A 24,842-nucleotide genomic window follows, 5' to 3' on the forward strand; every position below is an offset into this window, starting at 1 on the left:
GTAGAAGCGAAGCCTGCTTTCTTTGCTCCCTAATGGAGTACACACCACTGGTACACTCTTGGCATTTTCCTTTCCCTTCACTGGTACACTGAGGGCGTTGCACCAAACGGCGTCGTTGTGGCATAGAGTGTTCCACCAAAAGGTGACCCGACGGAGGATATTGCTGCCCCAAATGGTATCGTCATTGTGGAAGACGAAGAAGCGCCAAACGACATCGTTGCGGCACCAAAAATTGAAGAATCAGTGGCGCCAAATGCGAGTGCAGGAGAGGAAGAGGAGGCCAGGGAGAAGAAGGGTATAGAGGAAGAAGAAAAAAGGGAGAAAGAGAGAGGGGATGGATAACACGACGCAGTGGTTGTAGGGTTTATGGAGAAGAAGGCCAGCACAGGTGAGTTAGGGATTTTAAAAGGTTACAATTTTGTAATTAGAGGGAATGAAATTCATTCCCTCTAATTGCAAAATTGTCACTGTGCCACATTCTAAGACGGTTCTTCATAACTTTCTTAGAACGTGTGTTGCAAAAAATAAGTTTTTTAGTAGTGACTGATGAATCTGGAGGAGGAAAGAACCTAGCAATGAATTTTTCCTCCACTTCTTCCCAAGTGTTAAGACTTTTGTTTGGATGCTATTGGAGTCATGTTTTTGCCTTACCTATCGAGTAGAATTGGAAAGCTCTGAGGTAGACAACTTCAACATCTTCGTCAGAAGCTCCTATGGTACTGCATAGTTCCATAAAGGTAGACAAATATGTGCATGGATCTTCATGATCCATTCCAGCAAAACGATGTGAACCAATCAGACTATGCAATGTTGGCCTGACCTCCACAACCTTATTACCGAAAGGAGGAAGCCATATAACAATTACAATTGGCTTTTCAATTGAAGGAGAGTTAGTAGAAGAAGATTCACTTAGTGGCTTAGTGGTTGCTTGTTTCTTTTTTCTTCCTGCTCTTCCTTTCAGTCTTGGTAATTTTTGGATCAAATAGAAATTTATCTCCAGGAAATTTACCTCGCATAAAGGAAAAAGTACAAACTACAATAAACTGTAAGCACCGAGGTTAGCAAAAATAAAATATAACAAGAGATAATTTATACAAAATCAAAATAAAAGAAATAAATACAAAAGTAAAGGAAATATCCTATCTAACTGAAAACATAAATCCGAAAGAACCGAGTGAGCGACTTAAGGACTTGAGTTACTCAATGTCGTCGCATGTTACAAATGTAATAAAAGAAATCGTCTCTACAAGGACTTGAGTTACTCAATTCCTCCGGATAAAAGTTATTAGTTCAATAGTTATGTAAAAACTCAATGAAAATATCATGGGTTTATCGGAAATAACGAACATAACGAAAGTAACAGAATAGCAAAAATAACAGAAACAACAGAATTAGTGCGTCAAAAATATGTAAAATTACGAAAACAAGTAAAATATATTTAATTAATTCAAGAAAAAACGTAGGATTGGATTTCATTGTTCATACCCTTAGTATCTTAATAAGATTAATATGTATGAATTATTTTCTAACATCATTGATGCACACATTAAATTACCCCGAATTGATCCCTCACACTCGAGAATCCTAAGAATATTTACTGAATATTAATTCCTCACATATTAAATAAATATCCCGACATTAGAATCATAATCTCATGCTATTTGCAATCAAAATATTATGCTCTATTCCTAGTAACGTAACGTAAAGAGTAAATTCAAATTCTAAGAGTACTTTATAGTCAAATTTAAAATCCAATTTCATGAAACTAGTGATCAAATAAAATTAAACATTACAAATAGAATGAAATCACCAATAATGAGTAGAAAAGATTCATACATATACAAAATATAAAAAGAGATACATAAAGGTATGAAGATTACATCCAATCCTTTGGAGAAATTAGTCGATCATTGTGTAGAGCAGTAGATCAACAAAATATTTGATGAAAGAGGCAATCCACGATCATAAATTTGCAGTTCAATGCCACTTTTCTCACCTCTTCGTGAGTCTTCTCCCTTTGGTTTGCATTCCCTTCTCTTTGGTTTGTGATTTTGCATAGCTTTTAAATGAAATGGTCCAAGAGGTGCCAGACTAACTCACCTAGGTGAGTGATGCTCACCCAGGGGTGTTGGTTCCTTCAAGTTGAAGTAATCTCACTAGCTCAGGCGAGTTGATTGCTAGCCTGGGTGAGTGACACTCTGAAATTCTTGAAAAATAACCCTTTTGCTCTTCATCTTGGCTTGGTTTCTAGATCCAACAAACAACCATTAAAACATAAGAAATGCATGGATGAATCTTTCATATTTAAAAAATATTTATAAATCTACACTATATAAAACAACTAGAATTAAGGAAAGTTTATAAGAAAACTATTAAAATCAAAAGATAAGTGTTAACATTCTAATCCCAAAAAAATAACTAAATGTAGCACTTATCAGCTTTCTCACTGATTCTTTTGTTACCAATCTTTGGCTTTCTCGCTCATTTTGTCATCATCGACTTTCGATTTTGAGTTTGTTCTCTGCTGCTTTGTTTGCTCATGCAACTAAACTTATACATTTGTTATTTGTGTTAAACAATATTTTTGCTAAATAAACTTTGTAGATTCATTATCAATAATCAATATTGATATTTCGTTGCTTAGATCCTTGTGTATGAAATTTTGAGTTCTAGGTTTAAGATGGAGTTGTTGGTGCTAGGAGCTATTTTAACTAAATTTTAATATTGTTGTAAAAAACTAAATTTTAATATTTAAATTTTAAATATATTTAAAAATTAAATTTTATATGTGATAGAAAATGAATTGTTTCATCCAAACAAAAATTTAAGATTTAGAAAAATTAAATTACTTTATCTAAAAAAAATATTTATGAAATGAAAGAAATTTAATTAATAGGAATTCAAATCTCAAGTATTTCAAATTTCATGAATTTTTAAAATTTTTTAAATGTAAAAGTATTATTTTATAAATGTAAAAGTTGTCTATAAAATAAAAATAAGATTTTATTGCTATATATATATATATATATATATATATATATATATATATATATGAATTAGATGATGTGATTAATTATTATAATAAAAAATTATTTTTTTCTTAATTTTGGAATAAAATTACATCATAATAGTAAAAAAAAAAAGTCCCTATAAAGACGCAACAAGGTCATATCTTGGAATAAACCTTTATGCTGATAATAGAGCAGCAACCGTACAGTTGCATGGGTTCCAATTCAAAAGTACAATTTCTAATTTAAAAAGTAGCCTAGTTTCTCACCAATATATTTACAGCAATATCATTGGGTTGAATTTCACTCCCGAGGACTGTATATAATTTTTGTTCCAAGTTACAATATCATTGGGTTGAATTTCAAACCCTTAAATTATCATTTTCTATTCAAATAATTATTTGATATTTATGATACTTTGAGTTTTTTTTTTAAGTTAGGAAGTTGAAAATTTGGTAAACAAAATGGTAAAAATTTACATTTTTTAATTTTAGGTGAAATTTAATGTTTTTTATAAGCCAAAATATTTTAAAATAAAGAAGGCAGAACCAGTACAAGCGTACTAAGTTCAGCCAACATCAAATTTAATGTTTTAATTGATGCGTTTTGAGTAAAATAATGTTTAAAATAATATAATCAGTTTAATTCGAAAAGCTTAAAAATGGATAGTTTTTTATTTGATTAAAACAATTTCTTGTGATTAAGCATACAAGGCATTGCCAACAAATTATTGCATTGATATTTAAATTTTGTAGAAGGAAAATGACAACATGCATATACTAATTTATGGGTTTTTATTTATTATTTTAGGAGTCATATGACACCATAATGTTGGAAAAGTATGGAGAAGACTCTTCAAAGCATCCATTGGTTGATTCAACAACATGGGTAGAGTTGTTAGGTTCCAAGAAGAGACGAGTTTTTGGAACTATGGCGACTTCATCTTCAAAGGTCATAGGACATCCCTCCCACACTTCAATATCTACACAAGAAGTTATTAAGGAAGTTGTAAATGTTGCAATGACTTCTTTTGTTGATGATAGTTTGATGCCTATGTTGGAGCCCATTATATGTTTCTTTGGTGGCTCCCAAGCTAAAGCAGCTGAGGAGGATCATGAGGACTCATAATGAATGTTGGTGCTCTTTGGCAACGTAGTGTTCAGCACAATTGCACCTTTAGGCACAAGATTGTTGATTTAGAGAAACATTGCTTGAGATTACACTAACTTTACGTTATTTTGCAAAATGAATTGGACCTTTAGGATTTTATTCATTTGTTCAGTTGTCACTTTCTAATTTCCATATTAGGAGCAAGACCCTATTTCTAGACTGCATATAATTTACTTCCTTTTTGGGTGATGACAAAGAAAATCTAGAAAAATATAATGCATTGTAGAGTGTTTTCCTATTCAAAGAATTTGTCACTCTTTTTGGCTTACTAGGTTATTTATAATTTGATTTATGGAATAGGGTGCCATTTTTTTGTGTTTAGTCAATTGTTATGGTAGATTTGGTCTGCACCTTGGAGGCTTGTGACGAGGAGTTTGTGGAGTAGGAAGAGCATATTGTTCTCATAGATGTTAGAAAAACATACGTCTAAGTAGAAGTTCCATGAAGTTTCTCATCCATACATCATTGTCTCAGTAGAAGGAGATCCCCTTGAGGCCCTCCTTGAGTACACATTCAACAATTTGGAGGCAACCATGCAAATAGAGTCATCATCAAATGATTCTCATGATTTTCAGACAATTGTTCTTTTCTTTGTCTCTTTGTGAATTAAACCACAATCAAATCATCATATATTAATGATTTATTTTCCTTTTTTGTAGTCATTATTTGAGAGGATGACACAGAATATACAACGATTGTTTGATTTAAGCACTACTACAAAATAGGCTTTCTACATCGGTTATAGAAGCATTTCTACATCGGTTTTGATGCGTCATCATAACTGACGATGTTGAAAGTCCGTCATCCTACTATGACGGTTGGAGGACCGTTTTAGAAAGGGTTGAGTTCGAAGACGGGTTTCATTCCAAACTCGATGGGTTAACCGAAGGTTATAGAAACAGACCTAGCTATTCAATGGAACAACACAGCTAGACGAAATGACACGAACCTGTCACGAAAGTCTTCAGATGTTAACGGAGAAGAAGAGAGCGCCAGAGAATAATACACGAAGAAGAAGAGAGCGCGAGCAAAATAGGTCACGTCAAAATAATTTAAAATTTAATTTCAACATCGGTTTTCAACAAAAAAACCGATGTTAACAAATTGATGTTAACGTTAACATCGGTTTTATCAAACAAACCGATGTTAACTGATCTAACGTTAACATCAGTTTTCTAGAAACCTAATGTTAACTAAGTGACGTTAACATCGGTTTTGTACAAAACTGATGTTAACGTCATTGCGTTCACATCGATTTTACAAGAATCGATGTTAACGTCACTTCGTTAACATCGGTTTTGTAGAAAACCGATGTTAACGGATACACATTATTTACAATTATGTCACCACGTTTATGTTAACATCGGTTTTGTCAAAAATCGATGTTAATCTGCCGATGTTAAAACTGCTTTTTGTATTAATATTGGTCATTCCTTTTTTTATTCCTTCAGGTGTGCCCTCAAGCCGAAGAATACGAGTAGAAGCACTAACAAAATGCCTTGCATAATCATAGGTATGGAATCTGATAGATTGGTTATTCCTTTTTTTATTCCTTCAGGTGTGGGCTCTCCTAAAATGAAACATCTTTCAATTTTCATGCAAAACCGTGTTGCTGATATTCATATTTGGTTGTCTAATAACAAGTAACAACCTTGTTCAATGTTTTGATAACATATCTAAAAATTCTATTTAATTGTTATATTACAACATAAAATTGAGAAAGAAAGAAATTTTCATATATAAAAATATTAATTAAACAAAGAGTGTTGAAACCTTAATCTCAAATCATATAACCTACAATATTTTAAAAAGGTTCTACAATAAGAAGTTGACCATAAGAACGTACATTATTAACTATTATGGGAATTAGTTACCTTTTTTTTTCTGCAGAATTAGTGAACTTGCAAGACATATAAGTTATAACCATCGACTAACACACATATCTTTACTTTTATATAAAGAAAAGACAAATAGAAAAAGTTAGCTTCTATTTTCAAGTCTTTCTGTTAATCTTTGTCTATTATTTGTAATTTTAATTTGTAAGTAAATTGAAGATTTTTTATTTGCATTTTAACTCTTATTACAAAATTACATTCAAATTTTTTAAAAGTAACTTTTTCAAAGGTTTAATTTATTTTCTCATATTCCTTAAATATAATTTTCATTTAAATATAAAAAATGATTTCATTCCTTTGCAAGAATTACTCCAAGCAAATGATACAAGAGCAGGACAAACCTTAGGGGACATCCAGTATGGAGAGTCTTTGCTTGATTTAACATCATTAAATTTTGTTGCCTAAGAAGGTAAAAGACATAAAAAAAATATGAATTATAAGTAGCCAGCATTAGGATTGTGTGGGATAAGAATCTGAAAAGATAAATTCAGTGTTGTTAAAGGCTACCTTTGCCAACCCAAAACCTGCAAGCTAGACTTGCCCACTTACATCAACCAGTATATTAGCACACTTGATATCCCTTTAAAATTCAATAGTTCAATTGAAAAAAAAAGTTATACCGTGTATAAATAAAAGTTACTATGTATGTATTTTCAAGACAAAAATCATTAAAGCTTAATCTTTCAAGTTACAACATAAGAAACAAAAATTGAACCTCATAAAAATGAGATAATAGTTGTACTATAGTAATATATTGAGCTTTCTTCCAAACATCATAACAAGTTGATAATCCACCCATTTCCATTCGTCTCTCTCAATAACAATAATATCCTCTACCTTGTTAGTGAGATGCTCTTGACTAACAAACCAGATATCAATAATAATATATCAATCCAAGTAATTTTTGCCATTCACCATAGGGGAATCAACCAATTTTTCAGCCATTGAAACAAGTCACTCAAAAAACAGAACCAAACTGCAATATATAGTAGGCCCTAACAGAGGATGTATAGCTTACCATGTATAGCTTCCATAATGCCTAACAAGGATGTCTCTTGGCAATTGTTTGGTCAGTTTGCTTGGTTTAACACTCTTATTAACACTATTTTCATCAACAACCTACAACAAAGTCAATCATTTTTTTTACAAAAAAAAAAGATAATTTAAACATCAATTAGTTAACATGTGCAGGCATAGAAATCAGCAAGCATGAAAATTAACTTACCTGTGCAGGCCACCATGAGCTATCGCGAAGCTTGACAAATATCACATCTCCCACACTAGCCACTGAATCATTTGCACCTCCTTCACTGATCTCACTTTTCCCGCTCATCCCATAAGCCATTATAGTTTGAATCTGGGCTAAGAAAACCCAAAGGTTCTAACCCGTGAGTTTCACTGCTAAATAACGCACTAAGCACACAAGAAAATAGAATCAATTGCCTAGACTAACACAAACAAACACGTCGTAGCATGGATCACACTAATCAAGTTGTCATGCCATTCTTCTTTACCCATAATTCAATTTTCATAAAGACGAGGAGCAAGAACTAAAAATTATTGAAAATGTTTTACCTAAACCAAATATTGAAAGCAAATGGAAGCGTTCCACATTTCTTCTTTCATCCGTGACATGCAATTATAAATAAAATAAAATAAAACTAAAAAAAACAGAAAACAAAGGTGTGTCTGGCAGAGACTTACAAATGAATGTGGAAGCAGTAGCGAAGAAGTGAGTAGAAGGGAGAAAAAAGGCAGGCTTGAGTTCAGTGTGTAGGAGATAACCCCAAACAATGTTGATTCATAGAAACGTTGATTTCCCAGGCAGGAACAAGATTCAGATTTTGACGCCGAATTAACGAATCATTTATCATGTGTTTATAAATATGCAAGCTATATTATCCATTTTTCAAAATGTCAGTGCATCAACTAAGTCATGTGATTTTGAATCTATGGTGGAAAGGAAAAAAATAGAGAAGTAAAAACCCTAGAAAAGGGATAGAGGGAATACTTGCGAAGAGCGGGAGCCATCTTGTTGGTGAGAGTGCTGACGACGATCAGACTGACGAAGCGGTCAAGATCGTAGTGGGCGGCACCGATGTGCATCATTTCGATGGCGCAGGATGCGAGACCGAAGGTCATGGGCCAGATGGAGCCATGACGAGCCCAGTTCATCAGATCGTCAACCTTCAACATCACAAACTTTGCCGCCTTCGACACGTCGGCAGGAGAGGAAGCACGAGGGAAAGGGAAATGTGAGAGGAGAGAGTTGCGCAAAGAGAGTGAGAAAGCACAAGCGAAAAGGAAATGAAAAGTTAAATGGGAAGGAACTTCAAATATGGTCTTACGAAAATCGTCCTTAAACATTTTCAATTAATTATGAAAATGCCATTGTGATTATAATAACAACAATCTTCATTCATGCGTCTTTAAATTAATGTCGTGGAAGATAACTTTTGTAGTATTGTAGACTGCTAAAAAAATTATGTTTTCCTCCCTTTCCCACTTTGTCCTTTTGTTCCCATCTCCCCCACCCATAAGCAAGTGAAGCAACAACCACACCACACCAAGTGAACAATGAAGACACTAAAGGAAGCTAACTACAACAACAACTCTCCCTTCCAAGCCAATGATGTCAACACATTGGCAACCATCACCTTGATGATGGCAACAACAATGACATGAACGCAACCACCCTTCTTTTCTTAGATTTGAAAATCACAAAAAATCCTCCCTTTCTCAAATTAGAAATAAAAACACCACTCTTTTCTCAGATTTGAAAATCACAAAAAACCCTCCCTTTCTCAAATCAGAAAAAAAAAACACCACTCTTTTCTCAGATCTGAAAATCACAAACAACCCTCCCTTTCTCAAATCAGAAAAAAAAAAAAACATAACTTTTTTCTCTGATTTGCAAAAAAAAAAAAAAAAAAAAAGGCAATCAACACAAGCATTCTACCTTCATTTCATTTGTTTTCAATCAACACAATCCTTTTCTCAGATCTTCCACGTTGCCTCCATAGCCACCTCTATCGCAGGACACATCCAAAATTAATAAGTAATAAAGTGACATGGTTCTTCTTATTCTTCATGAAAATGTCACCCTCTGCTATGAGGTCTGCCACCCACCCTCGTGCTCGAAACGACTATGTAGCAGTGCAACTTGCTCCCAACTTCCTTAAGTAATAAAGTGACATGGTTTTCCTTATGTTGTTTATGAAAAAATTAATAAGTATAATACAAGTACTATAACTTATACAGTATCATCCAGATTCATAGTTAAACATGAGAAGGAATGGTTGTTACATAGTTGGAATAATCGGTTCGTTGAAATTATTTGAGGAAAGATCCCTGGAAATAAAAAAAAAATGTAGATAGTAATAAACATAAACATCATAAGAAAACGGGAATAAGCACATAAAGAAAAGACTTAGATTAGTTTAATCCAAAGAAAGCGTTATAGAGAATGACCTTTTAGCAGATGGCAAAGTCGAAGTTGAACGAGATGCATGTGGGGTCGAAATCAAATGGCTTATGGGTCGAAGTCAATATGGTGTTGTAACAGAGGACTATGTCGTAACAGGCTTACCATAACTGGTGTTGTCTTGTCGTCAGAGTCAATAGCTTGTCGTCATAAGAGAGGGGTATTGTAGTTGGGGAGAGGGAAGGGCGACTCTTGGTGAGCCTTGAGAACATGTGTGTGAGCCATTGGATATAAATCTAAAGGCTCAAATTAATTATAATAATAAATTTTAATTATTTTAATAATTTGATTTATGAGAACCATTGGATATAAATGTAGGGTGAGGATTTGCTGCTAGAGAGTTGGAGAGAAGTTCCGGCACGAAAGGATCCAAATCCAAGAGAGATAAGTTGTTATAATTTTTTAAAATAATATTTAAAAATGAAAAAAACTATCCCATCCACATTTTCACGATAAATGAGTTCTATAAAGACTATATCCCATTTGATAATATTTTGTTATGACAATTGAGTCCTCACTTACCATGTCAACAGAGACATTACCTTTAATGAGCCACACTAACAATGGGATGGATCTGATAGCATTTTTCATATTTAGGGATAAAAAAATATTTTTCCATTTTCATGAACTCACATGTCATCAGCAAAATAAATTTTAGGGTCTGAATTTTGTATTTAGCCAAATATATTCACAGGAATCATTAACACTCAGACATTTCAGTAGAGTGGACATATCAGAGGAGGAAGACCTTCCAAAAGTCATGTTATGGATTTTAGACATATTTTGTATTCATTCATGTTATGTTATGCCTATTTTGTAATATTTTATCATAGACTTATTTTCTACTATATTATGTTATCTCACGTATATTTATTGTTTCATGTTTATCTATTTTGTATTTATTCATGTCATGTAGACATATTAGTTACTAGTATTGACAATGATATTGATATAGGTGGAAAGGATACTTGGCATTTACCATATATAATATTTTATTTTTGTTGTGTATTGTAAAATAATAAATAATGAATTTTTTTTTATTGTGTATAGAGAATTCACACCCCTTAACACAATGGAAACATGTTTTTTTAGTGTATTCATCTTTGTCAGTTAAAAGTTTTAGTTTTAGTTAAATGTTGAACTAATTTATTAAGTCAATGGAAATTAATTAAAATAAAGTTGTTTCTTGGGAAGAATATTTATAATCCAAATAACAATAATAAATTAGTTGTCAAGTTAGATAATAAATATAAATAGCATATAATGACATGTTCATGATTTTTTATATAATTCTCCTTTTTATGTATTAATAAAAAGGTTTTCTAGTTAATTTTAAATTCTTATAATTTTATGTTTAAAGAGAAATATTTTATTTAAAAATTAAATAAATAGTGTAATAATTAAAATAAATAATATAATATCAAAAATAAATTTGGTCATAATGAATAATGTGATATTAAATGATATAAAATTGTAAATTTTATTAGAATCAATTATAATGAATAATAATGATGATAATAATGTATACATTATATATTTTAAACTCTAAATTAGCAGTTTTAGACTCCGAATTCCATGTTTAAAATAAAAATTGGTCAAATCCTAAAGAAAACTCTATGATGAGTTTTTTTCTTCTTATAAATTAATAAAAATTATGTGTCTGTAAAATTATGATAATACTGAATTTTTTTCATTTTTAAAATTCAAAAGTATTTATTCAATTTTTGTAGTGAATATTATTTAATAATTATTTTTAACTAATAATAAAGTCAAATAATGTTTTACCTAATTTGTTGGATGCTATTAACTGAGTGTTTTTTTTTTTTGTTTCAGTTGACAAATTTACCTCCAATTTTTAACACATTTTACCCCCACTTAATTTAAAAAAAATAATTTTTTTATCTTTCATCATTTTTCTATTAATTGACTACATGATAACTAACATGCCATATGCTCACATAATTATCTTTTTTACCCCTGCCTTTTTATTTTTTGGTGAATTTTACCAACAATTTTTGCAGATAATTAATAGACAAAAGGTAAAATTTGTAAGATTTTTAAAAGTTGAAAGTAAAATACACCAAAATAATTTGTTGGGAGTAAAATATGTTAAAAATAAAAAATTAAAAGTCGGGAATTAAAAAATGCAATTAAGCTTTATTTTTAAATAGGTTCCTAGTATCCTTAAGCCAAAAGATAGTTCACTTATTTTAAAAATAATATTCAATTGGAGCTAAATGCATGTAATAATAGGGTATTAATTAAAATGTCAATTAGATTTGAATCATCCGGTCCAAATTCAAACCTCATCTTATTGGATAGGATTTTTTTTGTATGAAAACAATTCAACCAAATCAAATCACACGTTGTTTTAATCTTTGGATTAGATTTTTTTTTTTTGCGCAAAATCAATCCAAACGAATATGCAAACATGCCTAATCAAAATCACAATCGAAATGAATATGAAAATTATAAACTAATTTTGGTGTTTGCTGTTTTCTGTTTTCATTTTCACTGAAAATAGAAAATAGTGATGCAAATATGTTTAGTTAGATTTTTAAAAACATTTTAATTTTAGTGAAAATATTTTCTCAAATGAAACAAAAAATAGAAATAATAAAATCTCGTTTTTAGTGTTTTTAGCAAGGAATGTAATTTTAAGCAAATCTAAAAATATATTTTCTTATAAAAACGTATTTTCAATGTTTTTATTTCTTGAAAACAGAAAACAAGAACTCAAGCCAAACATGTTTTCAGAATTTTAATCTTTTAAAAATGAAAACAATTTTCAGAAAATAAAAATGCAAACCAAACACACCCTTAGTATCTGAAAGTTGTTAAATTAGTTTATAAATTATAAATGTTTGATAGAATTATTCGCTAAAGCTGATAAATATAAAATGATTAAAAAATATGTGTCTATTTGGTATTTTTGCATAAATTTTTATTGATAAAAATAAATTTCAGGTTATTCATAATTTGAATTTCCAATTAATATAAACTCTTTGTATTTTTTATTTATAGATCAATTATTTTAATTACATTTTTTAGTTTCAATTTCTTTTTCCATTTTGTATATTGTACTATTTATCATATACTATATCTTACAATATTTTTAATCGCATTGAAAAAATAAAGTAAAAAATATCATACTTTTAAGTAGACATCATACTTTCATTATGTTAATTAGTGTAATGATTAAAATATCTTAAAGTATAATATAAAAAAATAAAAGCTAATGGAAATAATTTAATGGTTTTTAAAAATTAGTAAAATATAAAAAATATAAAAAAGAATTGTAAAAACTAAAATAAACATACCATCTATCGATAGCAATATGTTATCATCTTGGAATAATAAAATAAATATTATAAACAGTACAATAGTTTAAATAAGCAGTGTAATATAAAATATTCAAAAAAACAAAAATAAAAATAAAAGTAAAAGAAAATAAAAATATTATTTATCATAATTATATCTTATGTAATAAAGGATTAAAAAATAGAAAACATTATCTTATGTAAAATAAAGTTAAAAAATAATAAAATTCTACCTAATGTAAAAAAGAGTAAGAAGAAATTTAATAAATATTTAAAGGATGAAATAGGAATAGTGATGTGGGGGCGGGGGATGCTATTAACTGAATGTTTGACTCTTTTTTTTTTTATACAATGTTTGAATCTTTTGATTTCAGTGATATGTTCATTTCACATAGCCAGAAAAAAAGTATTTCCTTAGCTTCTAATTAACTAATATTATTTAATATTAAATTATTTTATTTTATTTTAAAATATTATTAGTGAGTATCTCTTTAGAGGAAAGAATTAATAAATTCAAAGGTCAAAGCAATTTTTGTCATAAAATGTAATAAATGGACACTTTAATTCCTAAATCAATTTTCATGCGACCACTGACCAGGCCCGAAACATGACAGTTCAGAACATGGCTTTTTCGGTTTCATATTGCTTTCCCAAGACCAATAATATTGTATCTATATATAGATCCATAGCTTTTCTCATTTTCCACACAAGAATTACAGAAACCGATTAAGCTATAGTCATAAACAAGACAATTATTAAGCACGCCACTCTTTTCATTTGCTAGCCTAAAAGCACAGTTCAATGCCGTCTCTGCAAAAGAAATTGCTAGATGAAGAAAGCCTTGCTGAATCAGTGCCACAGGCACACTCGAGGAAGCCTGGATGGAAAGCCATGCCTTATATTTTAGGTCTGTCTCCGAACGTTGTTACACTCTTCATCCCTAATTTGATCCTTAAATTTAGATAGTTTCATTTTTATTTCCTTAAAACGTTTCTATCTATCAGACTAAATTGATTCTTGCCTTAGTGTTAATTTTGACTGACCTGACAAACATTTATATGTTATGCACAATCTATCACTTGCCAAGGCCGCCAAATTTATTAGGAAAAGCTAGTATGATAAATTGATAGAAAAATAAATTTGGTTTAATTGATAATTTTTAAGAGATTAAAGTAATTTTTTTAAAAAAATTTAACGAAACAGAAAAAAGAGATGAAATACTAAAAGTGTATTATGTTGATACTTGACAATGCAATCATGCTGTGGGGCTATATTTTATATAAATTGTGCAGGGAATGACACAATTGAGAGGCTGGCAACATTTGGAATGCAAGCAAATTTTGTGGTGTATTTGATGAAAGTGTATAACATGGATCAGGTTCTTTCTGCAAACATTTTGAACGCTTGGCTAGCTGTCTCGAATATTACTCCTCTCATTGGGGCCTTTATTGCTGATGCCTACTTGGGAAAGTTTCTAACAATTACCCTTGCATCCTTTGCTAGTCTTGTGGTACCTTTCACTTTCATTTGGATTGATTATAATTTATATCCTATGCTTTTCATATCCTATGTTTAATCCTATGTTTAATAATTAATTTGGATTATAACCTTTATTTCAAATATTGACTAGGGTATGGCGATAGTCATGTTAACGGCTTGGGTGCCGAAATTTCATCCTGCACCATGCTCAATTCAGCAGCAGCAGTTTGGTGAATGCACAGGCCAAACAAATTTCCAAATGGGAGTCTTAATGTTTGGTCTTTTCTGGCTATCTATTGGCACTGGTGGAATTAGGCCTTGCAGTGTTCCCTTTGCTGTTGATCAATTTGATTTGACCACTGCTGAAGGAAGGCATGGAAGTAGCAGCTTCTACACTCTATACTACACCACACAGACTCTGATCATGTTGATCAACCAAACCCTATTGGTTTATATCCAGGATTCTGTTAGTTGGACCCTTGGTTTTGCACTGCCCACTGTGTTTATATTGATTTCAATTATTTTGTTGTTTGCTGGTACTAAAGTTTATGCCTATGTTAAGCCTGAGGGAAGCAACTTTTCTAGCATGTTTGAAGTGCTAGTTGCAGCACAACACAAACGCCATTTTCATGTGCCTGCTGCTGAGGACACAGAAGGAGCCTTTTATGATCCTCCACTCCATGATGATTCAGAAACAAAGCTGCCTCTTACAAATGAATTTAGGTAAAATAATATCTCAGATAAAATGTCAATTTTAGTCCCAGAAATTAACATGGTTAGTCAATTTAGTCCTTAACATTACAAAATGATAAATTAATGTCAAGGTAATTCAATTTAGTCGTCAATGTAGTTTCTTGAATTTCACAATCATAATTTAATCATTGATGTTAGAGACTTATGCACATCAAAGTCAAAGTCAAAGGATCAAATTGACCAATAGTTGCCGATGTGAAAAGAGTGCTTATTTATAATATGAAAGATTGAATTAATTGGCTGATTGATTGCTTCTAATTAAAGTCATATACTAAATTAACTATTAAACTGACCCATTGGTACCGATTTGAGGAAATTAATTAACATTATATATAATAATTGCATTATAAAAAAAAACGAACCTTATAACAGAAATCTTGGTCAACCTTGAATTTGCTCATCTTATTGATTTTTGTTTCTTAGATGCTTAAACAAAGCTGCTATTGTAGAGGAGAATGAATTGAACAATGATGGGTCAAGCAAAGACCCATGGAGACTTTGTAGCGTCCAACAAATTGAAGAGCTGAAGTGTTTGCTCAAGATCATGCCAATATTCATAACCAGCATTATAGTCAACATTCCAATAGGACAACAAGCAATATTTGGAGTGTCACAAGCATTGAAAATGGACAGGAACCTGGGGCACAATTTTGAGATACATGCTGGGTCAGTAAATGTGATAATGATGCTGTCAATAGGCGTGTTCCTCCCAATCTATGACCAAATAATTGCCCCAGCACTAGAGAAAATCACCAAGCAAGAGGGGGGGCTCACAACCCTCCAAAGGATTGGACTTGGACATGCATTTGGTGTTCTCTCAATGGTGGTTTCAGGGTTGGTGGAGATCAAGAGAAGGGAATTGGCCATTTCGAAGGGTGCTTCTGATGGGGTTGCACCAATGTCAGTGATGTGGCTGGCTCCTCAATTCATGCTCTTAGCATGTTGCCATGTGTTTGGAACTGTTGGACACACTGAGTTCTTCAACAAGGAGTTCCCTGATGGCATGAAAAGCATTGGAAATTCCTTGCTGTGCCTCAATGTCTCAGCTGCTAGCAACTTGAGCAGCTTCATAGTGAACATTGTGCATTCCTACACTAGGAAGCTAGGGCAACCAGATTGGCTTGATGGCGACATTAACAAGGGAAGATTAGAGTATTTCTACTTCTTCATTGCGGCTTTGGGAGTGTTGAATATGTGTTATTTCATATTTTGTTCTCGTCGCTATCATTACAAGATTACAAGACTCCTATGAAAGGTTGAAGCTAGCCAAAAACTTAGCAATTTGAAAAGTCACATTTTTTAAGTGGTTGTATATCTTGGCTATTCATGTATAGTTTATGATTCATATTCAGTCTCGTGCAGAGAAGGTGATTTTTGAGGTGCCAATAGTTGAGGTACCAATATAATTGAGATGTCAGAAATCTAGTCTGAGGCTCCTTTTTGTTTAAAACAAAAGTTTTGTGTAGAAATGTCTTTATGTTAATAAAATATTTATTATGAGTTACATGCTTTAATTTTAAAATTAATTTTATTTAAATTTTAAATCTTAAAACATTATATCAAAGCAAAGATATTTTTACAGTAAAATTATTAAATATATTTTTATTTATTAGATAAACTAAATTTTATGATTACTGTAGTACTAATCAATATACAACTTATATTATAAAAGTTTTTTAAAACAATTGGTTTATCACGTGAAACAAGAAAGTTAAAATCTATAATAGTAATAAGAAAGTAACTGGATGAAGGTTTGAAGTTTGATGTGATGATTATTGAATTGTGAAATTTAAATTCACTAGTTATTGACCCATGATAGCATGGACATTTATTTGATTATAAATACATATATACTTTTTATTTTATTTTTTATATATTTATAAATTGTGTGAGAAATTTATGATTAAAAATTAAGAAGTATCGAATTAAAATGTAATTATAATTTAAAAATATGAAATAATAATATAATTTAATTATATTACAATTATTATATTATAAATATACATAAATTTTATTAATGTCATAATATTTAAAGTTTATAAACAATATTTTAAATAAATTAAAAATAAAAAGTAATCAAGTTACATTAAAATCATTGGAATTAAATATTAATTATATTAAATTAATTATTATTTTAATATCTAATAGAAAAATTATATTTATTATAGGTGCTAAGCATTATTTTCTACTTGTGAGAATGAAATTCACTAACTAACTGTTTTTTGTTAAATACTAATTAAATATTAAATTCATATTTATTTTTTTCTCCTTAACATAATGCAACATCAATTAGTTATAGAAAATCTATTAGTCGTAATAAATACTTACAAGAGTGTTATTTATGTCCAAATGTTTCAATTAGTTTTCCTGTCAAGATTTCTAATTAAGGATATGATATGTTATATGTATAACACAATATAAAATGATAAAATAGTTAAATTGTAAATAAAATATAACTGGAAGCATAAAAGTAGAGAAAAAAAAGTAAAAACAAGATAATACAAGAGTTTAGAGAGAATTAATGAGAATTATATATATATATATATTATTAGAAAACAAACTTTTAACATTAGTTTTTATGGACATTTAACATTGATTTTTAATCAATGTTGAAACTACCGTCATTAAAATTATCATTTTTAACATTGATTATGAAAATCGATGTTGAAATCTATTATACAACATCGGTTCTCCTCAAAACCGATGTGGTAAAGTAGGAAATAAACAAAAATCAAAACCGATGTTATACGTATTATATAATATTAGTTTTTTCAGAATTGATGTTATTTTTTGCATTTTTGGCTACTCACACCCCTTACTTCACATACTTTCTCAGACCCCTTATGTGACCCCCACCCTTAACCCACAATGGATCATATTTTTTGTTGGAGAGATCCCACAATTGCTTGCCATGAGACCATTCAACAATATCATCATTTGTTCCCTACACATAATCCCATTAGTAGACAAACAAAATTATGAACTATATTAATTCTTCAAAAAAATGACATATTTCATGAAGACAAGTATCCATGCCAGCTAAGTTGTTTTGTATGGATTATGGACTTCTGAAAAAATGAATTCATGAATAATGATACACGGCAACATTAAGTAACATAGAAGTTTCAAAAAGTCATCATGAGTTCCAAATAATATCTATTTGTCTTCCTTAAAATTGATTCCATTTACAATGATGACTACTATGCTATATGTTGCTTTGCCTGCTTCAATGAATGAGGTAAGAGGTTAACAAACAACCTCCATGAGAAATGCAAAAATGTATCGATGTTATGAAAATCATTGAAATGGTATGTTTTTGCCTTGATATATGGATATAAAAGAATTATTTAATGTTCCTTTTTGTGGCTCAAAATCTTTCACACGCGCACACACACATACACAGATCAATTATGGTTGGTCATGAGGTAGTTTCTTCAATAGTAGCATGGAAAAAACATCTTTCACTAAATATTAGACAACCATTAACCAACAATGTTTCCAAACCGAAAAAATTAGACACATACAATTAAGCATTCTACCATTGTATGTCCTACCACAAAAGACCATCCATTCTCCCATTTTTTATGTCCCAATTTTTCATATAGAACATTCAATTCCACTTTATTGGTCTTTAGATTTATTGTGTACCACATACTTTACCTAGTAAGATAAGACTTTTATTGTTCTTGTTAGTACATGAATCATGATATTGAAATGAACCTCCATTAAAGAAATTAGTTAGTAGCTTTAACATTGCATAAGTAGTGTATAAAAAAAATAAGATATTCAACCACAAAGAAATGCAAAATAAATAAAAAATTAATGTTTCCAGTGAATATCCCCTTCCAAGGCATTAAAGAAACAAAGATAAAGTGTAATTAATTGAGCAAACAACCAAAGGGATCAAAGAAAAAGTCATTTATTGGTCACCAATGTATTTTCCCTGTGTCAAATAGCCAATGTTCAATTCTTCAACTAGATCATGTTGCTTGTCAAGACCCTGTTGTCTATCAAAATATACAAGCCTATGGCTATCAATAGTGTTTCCCCTATTGATAATCAAAACAATGCTAGTTGAACCTTAGTTCTTCTTCAGAATACTCCACTTCTAAAGTGGTTCATATAAGTTTGTCCACTGATGAAGTGTAAAGCCATGCTCAATCTTACGTGAGTCCAAACAAGCTATATTCCATACAACATTCTTGAACACCTGCCAAATTGATAAGAGAACATTTAGAATCGTCTTGAAAATAAGTATAAAAAGAAAAGGACTAGACTCTAATCGCGACCTGTTGGTAGAACCAAAGTTATCAAAAGGAGTGTGACCCTAACCGCTACCAGTCGATAGAACCAACACTATCAATTCTTAACCCAAGAACAAAGGAAAAACTCTCACAATAAAGAAACTCAAATTCCATTAATCTTCAAAATCTTCCGAACAAAGTATTTAAGGAGTCTATTTATACTTCTACTAATAATCCTAATTTAGGTCCAAGACCCAATAACTAATCTAATAATTTAAAGACTTCAAAATAACAATAAAAGATAAAAGGTCATGGCAACCCATTACAAGTCCAAAAATAGGCCCATCATGTTGGGCTTAATTATTATCTAATCAGCCCAATATTAATAGTTCTCCAAAATTGATCAACTCAGCCCATGAATGTTTCTTGTCTTGTAAATTAGGCTTCCTAGAGTGATTCTTTAAGTTGGCCTCAAAGCATCTTCATCAATTTATAGGAGAGTGACCCAATTAGGTGCAACCCTTAATTCACATTGGTCTTCTTTCTCTTTGATCTTTTGAATCAGGCCTTACAATGCTTGCTTCATCCTCTTAGTCTTGGACCTTGTCATAGGACCTCCAATCCCCTATAAAGGATCCTTAGACGGGCCAGTTACACCTCCATCACAAATACCAAATTGACATTATGACTTGATCAAAATTCACAGTTGGGAAGAAATATAAACAACACAACCAATGATAACAAAAAGAGTGATTAACTAGATATAAAGCTTTGACATCTGAGCTTCTTCCAAGTCCCTAAAAAACTTGTAAATTCAAATTATGGGATTTAAAAATATTTCATATTGAATTTAAAGCCATGTTCAAAATGGAAGATATGAGTGTGGCTATTATGTCATGCATTGGATGTGGAACGTAGTCAATGGGGGTTTGAAGAATGAATGAAGCATGATATATTTACTTTAACAAGTTTCAATTATTAGTTTACTATTTGTTTTTAATCATTTTACATGTAATTGACTAATTTGTATATTTTATATTTTGTAGTGGTTTGGTGATGGAACACCATTAGACATTGAGACCATAAAAACAATTCGCAAGAAAGGGGCAGGATATTATTTAAAAGTTAAAAACATATGATTTAGAAAGGTTTAGATGATATAGAAGCTTATATTGTATTAATGTTTATTGTAGACATTATAAATAAGTTTGTTAATTTATTGACAATTATTTGAGCATATATAAATATATAAATTTTTTTTTTGTTTATTACAATTTTTCTGAGTCTGATTTTTTGAAATTGTAGAAGGGTTATTGGCCTTACAACCTGTTCACCAAAACAAGGTATGACTCAAATCTAAATGAGTTGCATTAGTGACTAGTTTATGTCATAGTGCGTTGCAACTTTTCATTTAAGAAATGTAGTCTACTGTCATATTTGTTTGTGGGATGCAGCTGAGAAACTTGAAAGTAGTTCTCATGTAACTCTTCAACCGTCTTCAGTTGTTTATAATGAAGTTTTAAATGTCAGCATCCAACACTGCTTATCAATTTATCAGTTGTTTTTATGGCAATTGGCTGATTGATTTTTAATGCAGAGTCTCGAGTCTGATGGCTTAAGGGATCACTTGGGCAATTTTGCTAAACAATTAAATAAGGAAAGACAAATTATTTATCCTCCTGATAGGATACCATCAAAACTTGGAGCTTTACTTCCAACATTGATAGAGGTTGTGGCCAAAGAATACAAAGGTTTTTTTGCTCAAAAATCAATTATTGAGAAGAGGAAAGAAGAACAAGAATGATAGCTTCTTGAAATGGTAAACTTTTATGAATTATAAATTTTTCTCTTTGTTTCGGCTTATTTTTTAGTAATAATAATTTTTTATAGCTCTCTTGGGAAGCTCTAAAAAATTGTTTGTTTCTCCTAAATAAATTAATCCAAGCATCCACTTTCTATTAATGTTGTATATTATGAGTTCTTTATTTTTGAACTGATTAAACTTTTCCTTTAATATAAGGAACTAGAGAAGGAGTCAAAGAGGCTAAGACCGTAGAAAATAACTAAATAAGCAGAACAAAGAAGGCTTGCCACTCAGTATGGACATAGAAAGAATCAGAGTATCATTAGGGAGATGGAGGATAGAGAAAATGAAGTACTTGAAGCTTTACTCCAAGAAGCTGAAAAGCGTATTAAAAAGAATGAAAGAAACCAATCATAGAGGGGGTAACTTGAAGTCTGTCTTTCGTTAAACTCCTGATTTGTTCGGTCTGCAAATTTTGACTGCAAACCATATACCTGTAGGGCAAAATCAACAGTAGACCTTGATGGAGTTGACTTTGACTAAACAACCCCAGGAAAGACAGGAAATGGAAAAGAAATTGCAGAAGTTAGCAAAAACCATGGATTTTTTGCTCTTGGATATGCACATATGAAGTTGCTTTTGAAAATGGTATCACACTTTAGTTTGATAGCTATCTATGTTTTTGGATTTAGAAGCATATATGGGGAGGTTTTTGAGTTCACAACAATGAATGTTTCTAACTGGTTTTGTTGTTACCAAGGCAAGGAAAGTAAAATATTGTTCAGTTCAGGAGAGAAAATTAAAAGGTTTGGTGAGTTTTGGGTTCCTGGGATGCGTCTTTCAAAGGTTATAGGTGTGAAGTTGTTTTCTATTTGTGGTTTGGCTACTATTTCCTATTGGCTACTAGTCAAGTCACTAACCCAATTGAAGGTATATTCATCCCCCCTCTCTAAAGGTAGTAGGTACATTGGCTACTATTTCATATTCTATTAGATCTCATAGCAAGTATTACCAAATGTTCTCCCCCTCTTTGATGAGGACTTTTATCAATATATTTGTTTGTTTCTATGCTTTAATCATGGAAACCATTATCAATAAAGCTAGCAAAATATGAAAATATAGAATTTATGTCTCTAGTAATTAAAATAATACTCCCTCCATCTCATTTTATTTGTTACTTTTGGAATATTTATGTTTGAAATTATTTGTCACTTTAGAATATCAAGAAAACATTTATTATTCTTTTCCAATAATTCCTTCAAGAAATGAATGTGTTGGTAGATGTTTAGTTGCTACATTGTAGTCAATCATTTATGGATTAAGGGTCATAATTGTAGTCAAATAATAATAGTATTTTGCTTTAGAAATTGGTATAAGCAGTTGTTTTCATTTCTGCCAAAATAATATGCTTATAATATGTAATGTTTTCATTTGGTTCTATTGATAGTGTGATTATTGTTGGATCGAGTGGCCTCAAAATAATTAAGAAGGGGGGGTGTTGAATTAATTATTCCTAAAACTTTACCAATTAAAATTTACTTTTTTAAGGCTTTTACTTTTGTTGTTGAGAGAATATGGAGTAGAAGAGAAACTTAACAGAAAGTAAAAGCGAAAATTAAATGCACAGCAGAAAGTAAAAGAGTAGGGAAGAAGGAAACAAACACACAAGAGTTTTTATACTGGTTTGGCAACAACCCGTGCCTACCTCCAGTCCCCAAGCAACCTGTGGTCCTAGAGATTTCTTTCAACCTTGCAAAAATCCTTTTACAAGCAAAGACCCACAAGGGATGTACCCTCCCTTGTTCTCTTTGAAACCCTAGTGGATGTACCCTCCACTAGAACTGATCCACAAGAGTACCCTCTCTTGTTCTCAGTCAAACCCAAGTAGATGTACCCTCTACTTGTACCACAAAGGATGTACCCTCCAATGTGTTAAGACAAAGATCTCAGGCTGTTACACCTTTGATACTTTGTGAATGGAGATACAAAAGAATTCTCAGGCGGTTAAACCTTTAAACGCATTTGTATTAGGGAATGGGAAGAATCAAAAGAATTCTCAGACTGTGTCATTTTGAATTCTTTGACAAGGGAGAAGGGAGACACAAAAGAATTCAGGCAGTTAGTCCCTTGTTCTTTTGGAAAAGAAAGAAGAGAGACACAAAAAGAATTCAGGCGGTTAGTCCCTTGTTCTTTTGGAAAAGAGAGAAGAGAGACACAAAAAGAATTCAGGCGGTTAGTCCTTGGCGAATTCTTTTTGGCAAAGGGAGAAGAGAATGAAAAGATGAATAGCACAAGTTTTCAAGGTTTAGAAAACCAGAAAACTTCAGAAAGCTTTTGGTACAAAAGAAGAAGAAGAAGAACTTCAAAGAGATTTCAAGGCTTGTAAAGGATTGATTGGAAAAGTAAAAGTATTCAAGATTGTTGTTAGAAAGATTTTTTTAAAAAGGAAAAACAAAGCCTTGCTTTTATAGACTCTTCATGTCTGGTCAAGAAGGTCATTCAGAAGAGTTGTAACTTTTAGAAAAACTTAAAACCCATTTGAAAAAGTCAAAACCTTTTTGAAGAGTTACATCTTTTGATTTTTCAGAAACAGTCACTGGTAATTGATTACCAAATAAGTGTAATCGATTACACAAAGCTTTTGAGTGAAAGGATGTGACTCTTCACATTTAAATTTGAATTTCAACGTTCAAGGGCACTGTTAATCGATTACCAAAACATTGTAATCGATTACCGCCTTTTGAAAATATTTGGAACGTTGTAAATTCAGTTTGAAAACTTTTTCAAACTCATTTTGCTACTGGTAATCGATTACAACAATATGGTAATCGATTACCTTTGGTAAAAGTTTTGTCAAAAACTCATGTGCTATTCAAAGTTTTGAAAAAACTTTTTAATACTTTCTTGATTGAGTCTTTTCTTCATTCTCGAATCTTGATCTTGATTCTTGAGATCTTGAATCTTGAATCTTGATTCTTGTTTCTAGGCTTTCTTCTTGATTCTTGAACTCTTGAATTGTTCTTTGATTCACTTGAGTTGTTCTTTGATCTTTGAGCTTTTTGTTCATCACCTTTGTCATCATCTTTTGTTGTCATCATTGTTATCATCAAAACACCTTTGAATCACATTCATCATGAAGCCTTTCTTCTATAATCTCCCCCTTTTTGATGATGACAACTTCTGAAATCAAGAAACACACAAACACTTTTTCCTAGTCGATTACTCTCATAAATTCTCCCCCTTTGTTTTTGAATTTATGCTTATCTTAAAAATAAGTTGATTACTCATGTGAATTCTTGATTTAATCTCATTTCTTGATACCACCCTTTGTTTTTTAATTTATGCTTATCTTAAAAATAAGTTGATTACTCATTTGAATTCTTGATTTAATCCCATTTCTCTCCCCCTTTGGCATCAACAAAAATCCAAAGTGTGTATCAAACAAATTTAAGTATGCAAATATAACTAAACATTCATACAGCAACCATGAAAAACCATCAATCAAATCATGAAATAAGAACCATGAAGCAACAATCATAAATAGATTAATTATGAAATCCACATTGTCAAATAACATACTTGTTCAAACATACCATGCAAATAAGGAAATAGTAAATTGTTCAAATACCATAATAATATAGCCAAAATACATGAGAATAGAAAACAATCAAACAAGATATCATAA

At 31.0% G+C, this 24,842-nt stretch overlaps 2 protein-coding genes across 2 annotated transcripts; one reads left to right on the plus strand and one right to left on the minus strand.

The window, feature by feature from the left end:
- Positions 1-8,023: 8,023 nt before the first annotated feature.
- On the minus strand, positions 8,024-8,440 carry LOC106796907 (NADH dehydrogenase [ubiquinone] iron-sulfur protein 7, mitochondrial). The gene has a single exon (XM_014770558.1). The coding sequence runs from the start codon at positions 8,438-8,440 to the stop codon at positions 8,024-8,026; it is 417 nt and encodes a 138-aa protein (XP_014626044.1).
- Positions 8,441-13,581: 5,141 nt separating this feature from the next.
- Positions 13,582-16,539, plus strand: LOC100805397 (protein NRT1/ PTR FAMILY 2.13). Its single transcript, XM_003553159.4, has 4 exons — positions 13,582-13,784; positions 14,170-14,387; positions 14,508-15,079; positions 15,533-16,539. The coding sequence occupies exons 1-4, from the start codon at positions 13,679-13,681 to the stop codon at positions 16,359-16,361; spliced, it is 1,725 nt and encodes a 574-aa protein (XP_003553207.1). The 5' UTR covers positions 13,582-13,678; the 3' UTR covers positions 16,362-16,539.
- The last annotated feature ends 8,303 nt before the right edge of the window (positions 16,540-24,842 follow it).

Source organism: Glycine max, chromosome 18 (genome assembly GCF_000004515.6).
Source record: "Glycine max cultivar Williams 82 chromosome 18, Glycine_max_v4.0, whole genome shotgun sequence".
Lineage (NCBI taxonomy): Eukaryota > Viridiplantae > Streptophyta > Magnoliopsida > Fabales > Fabaceae > Glycine > Glycine max.

Coding starts and splice junctions, on each gene's coding strand:
- LOC106796907 (XM_014770558.1), bottom strand. CDS start 8,440: ATGTTTAAGGACGATTTTCGTAAGACCATATTTGAAGTTCCTTCCCAT.
- LOC100805397 (XM_003553159.4), top strand. CDS start 13,679: ATGCCGTCTCTGCAAAAGAAATTGCTAGATGAAGAAAGCCTTGCTGAA. Junction 13,785..14,169: donor AGCCATGCCTTATATTTTAG/GTCTGTCTCCGA, acceptor TAAATTGTGCAG/GGAATGACACAATTGAGAGG. Junction 14,388..14,507: donor CATCCTTTGCTAGTCTTGTG/GTACCTTTCACT, acceptor AATATTGACTAG/GGTATGGCGATAGTCATGTT.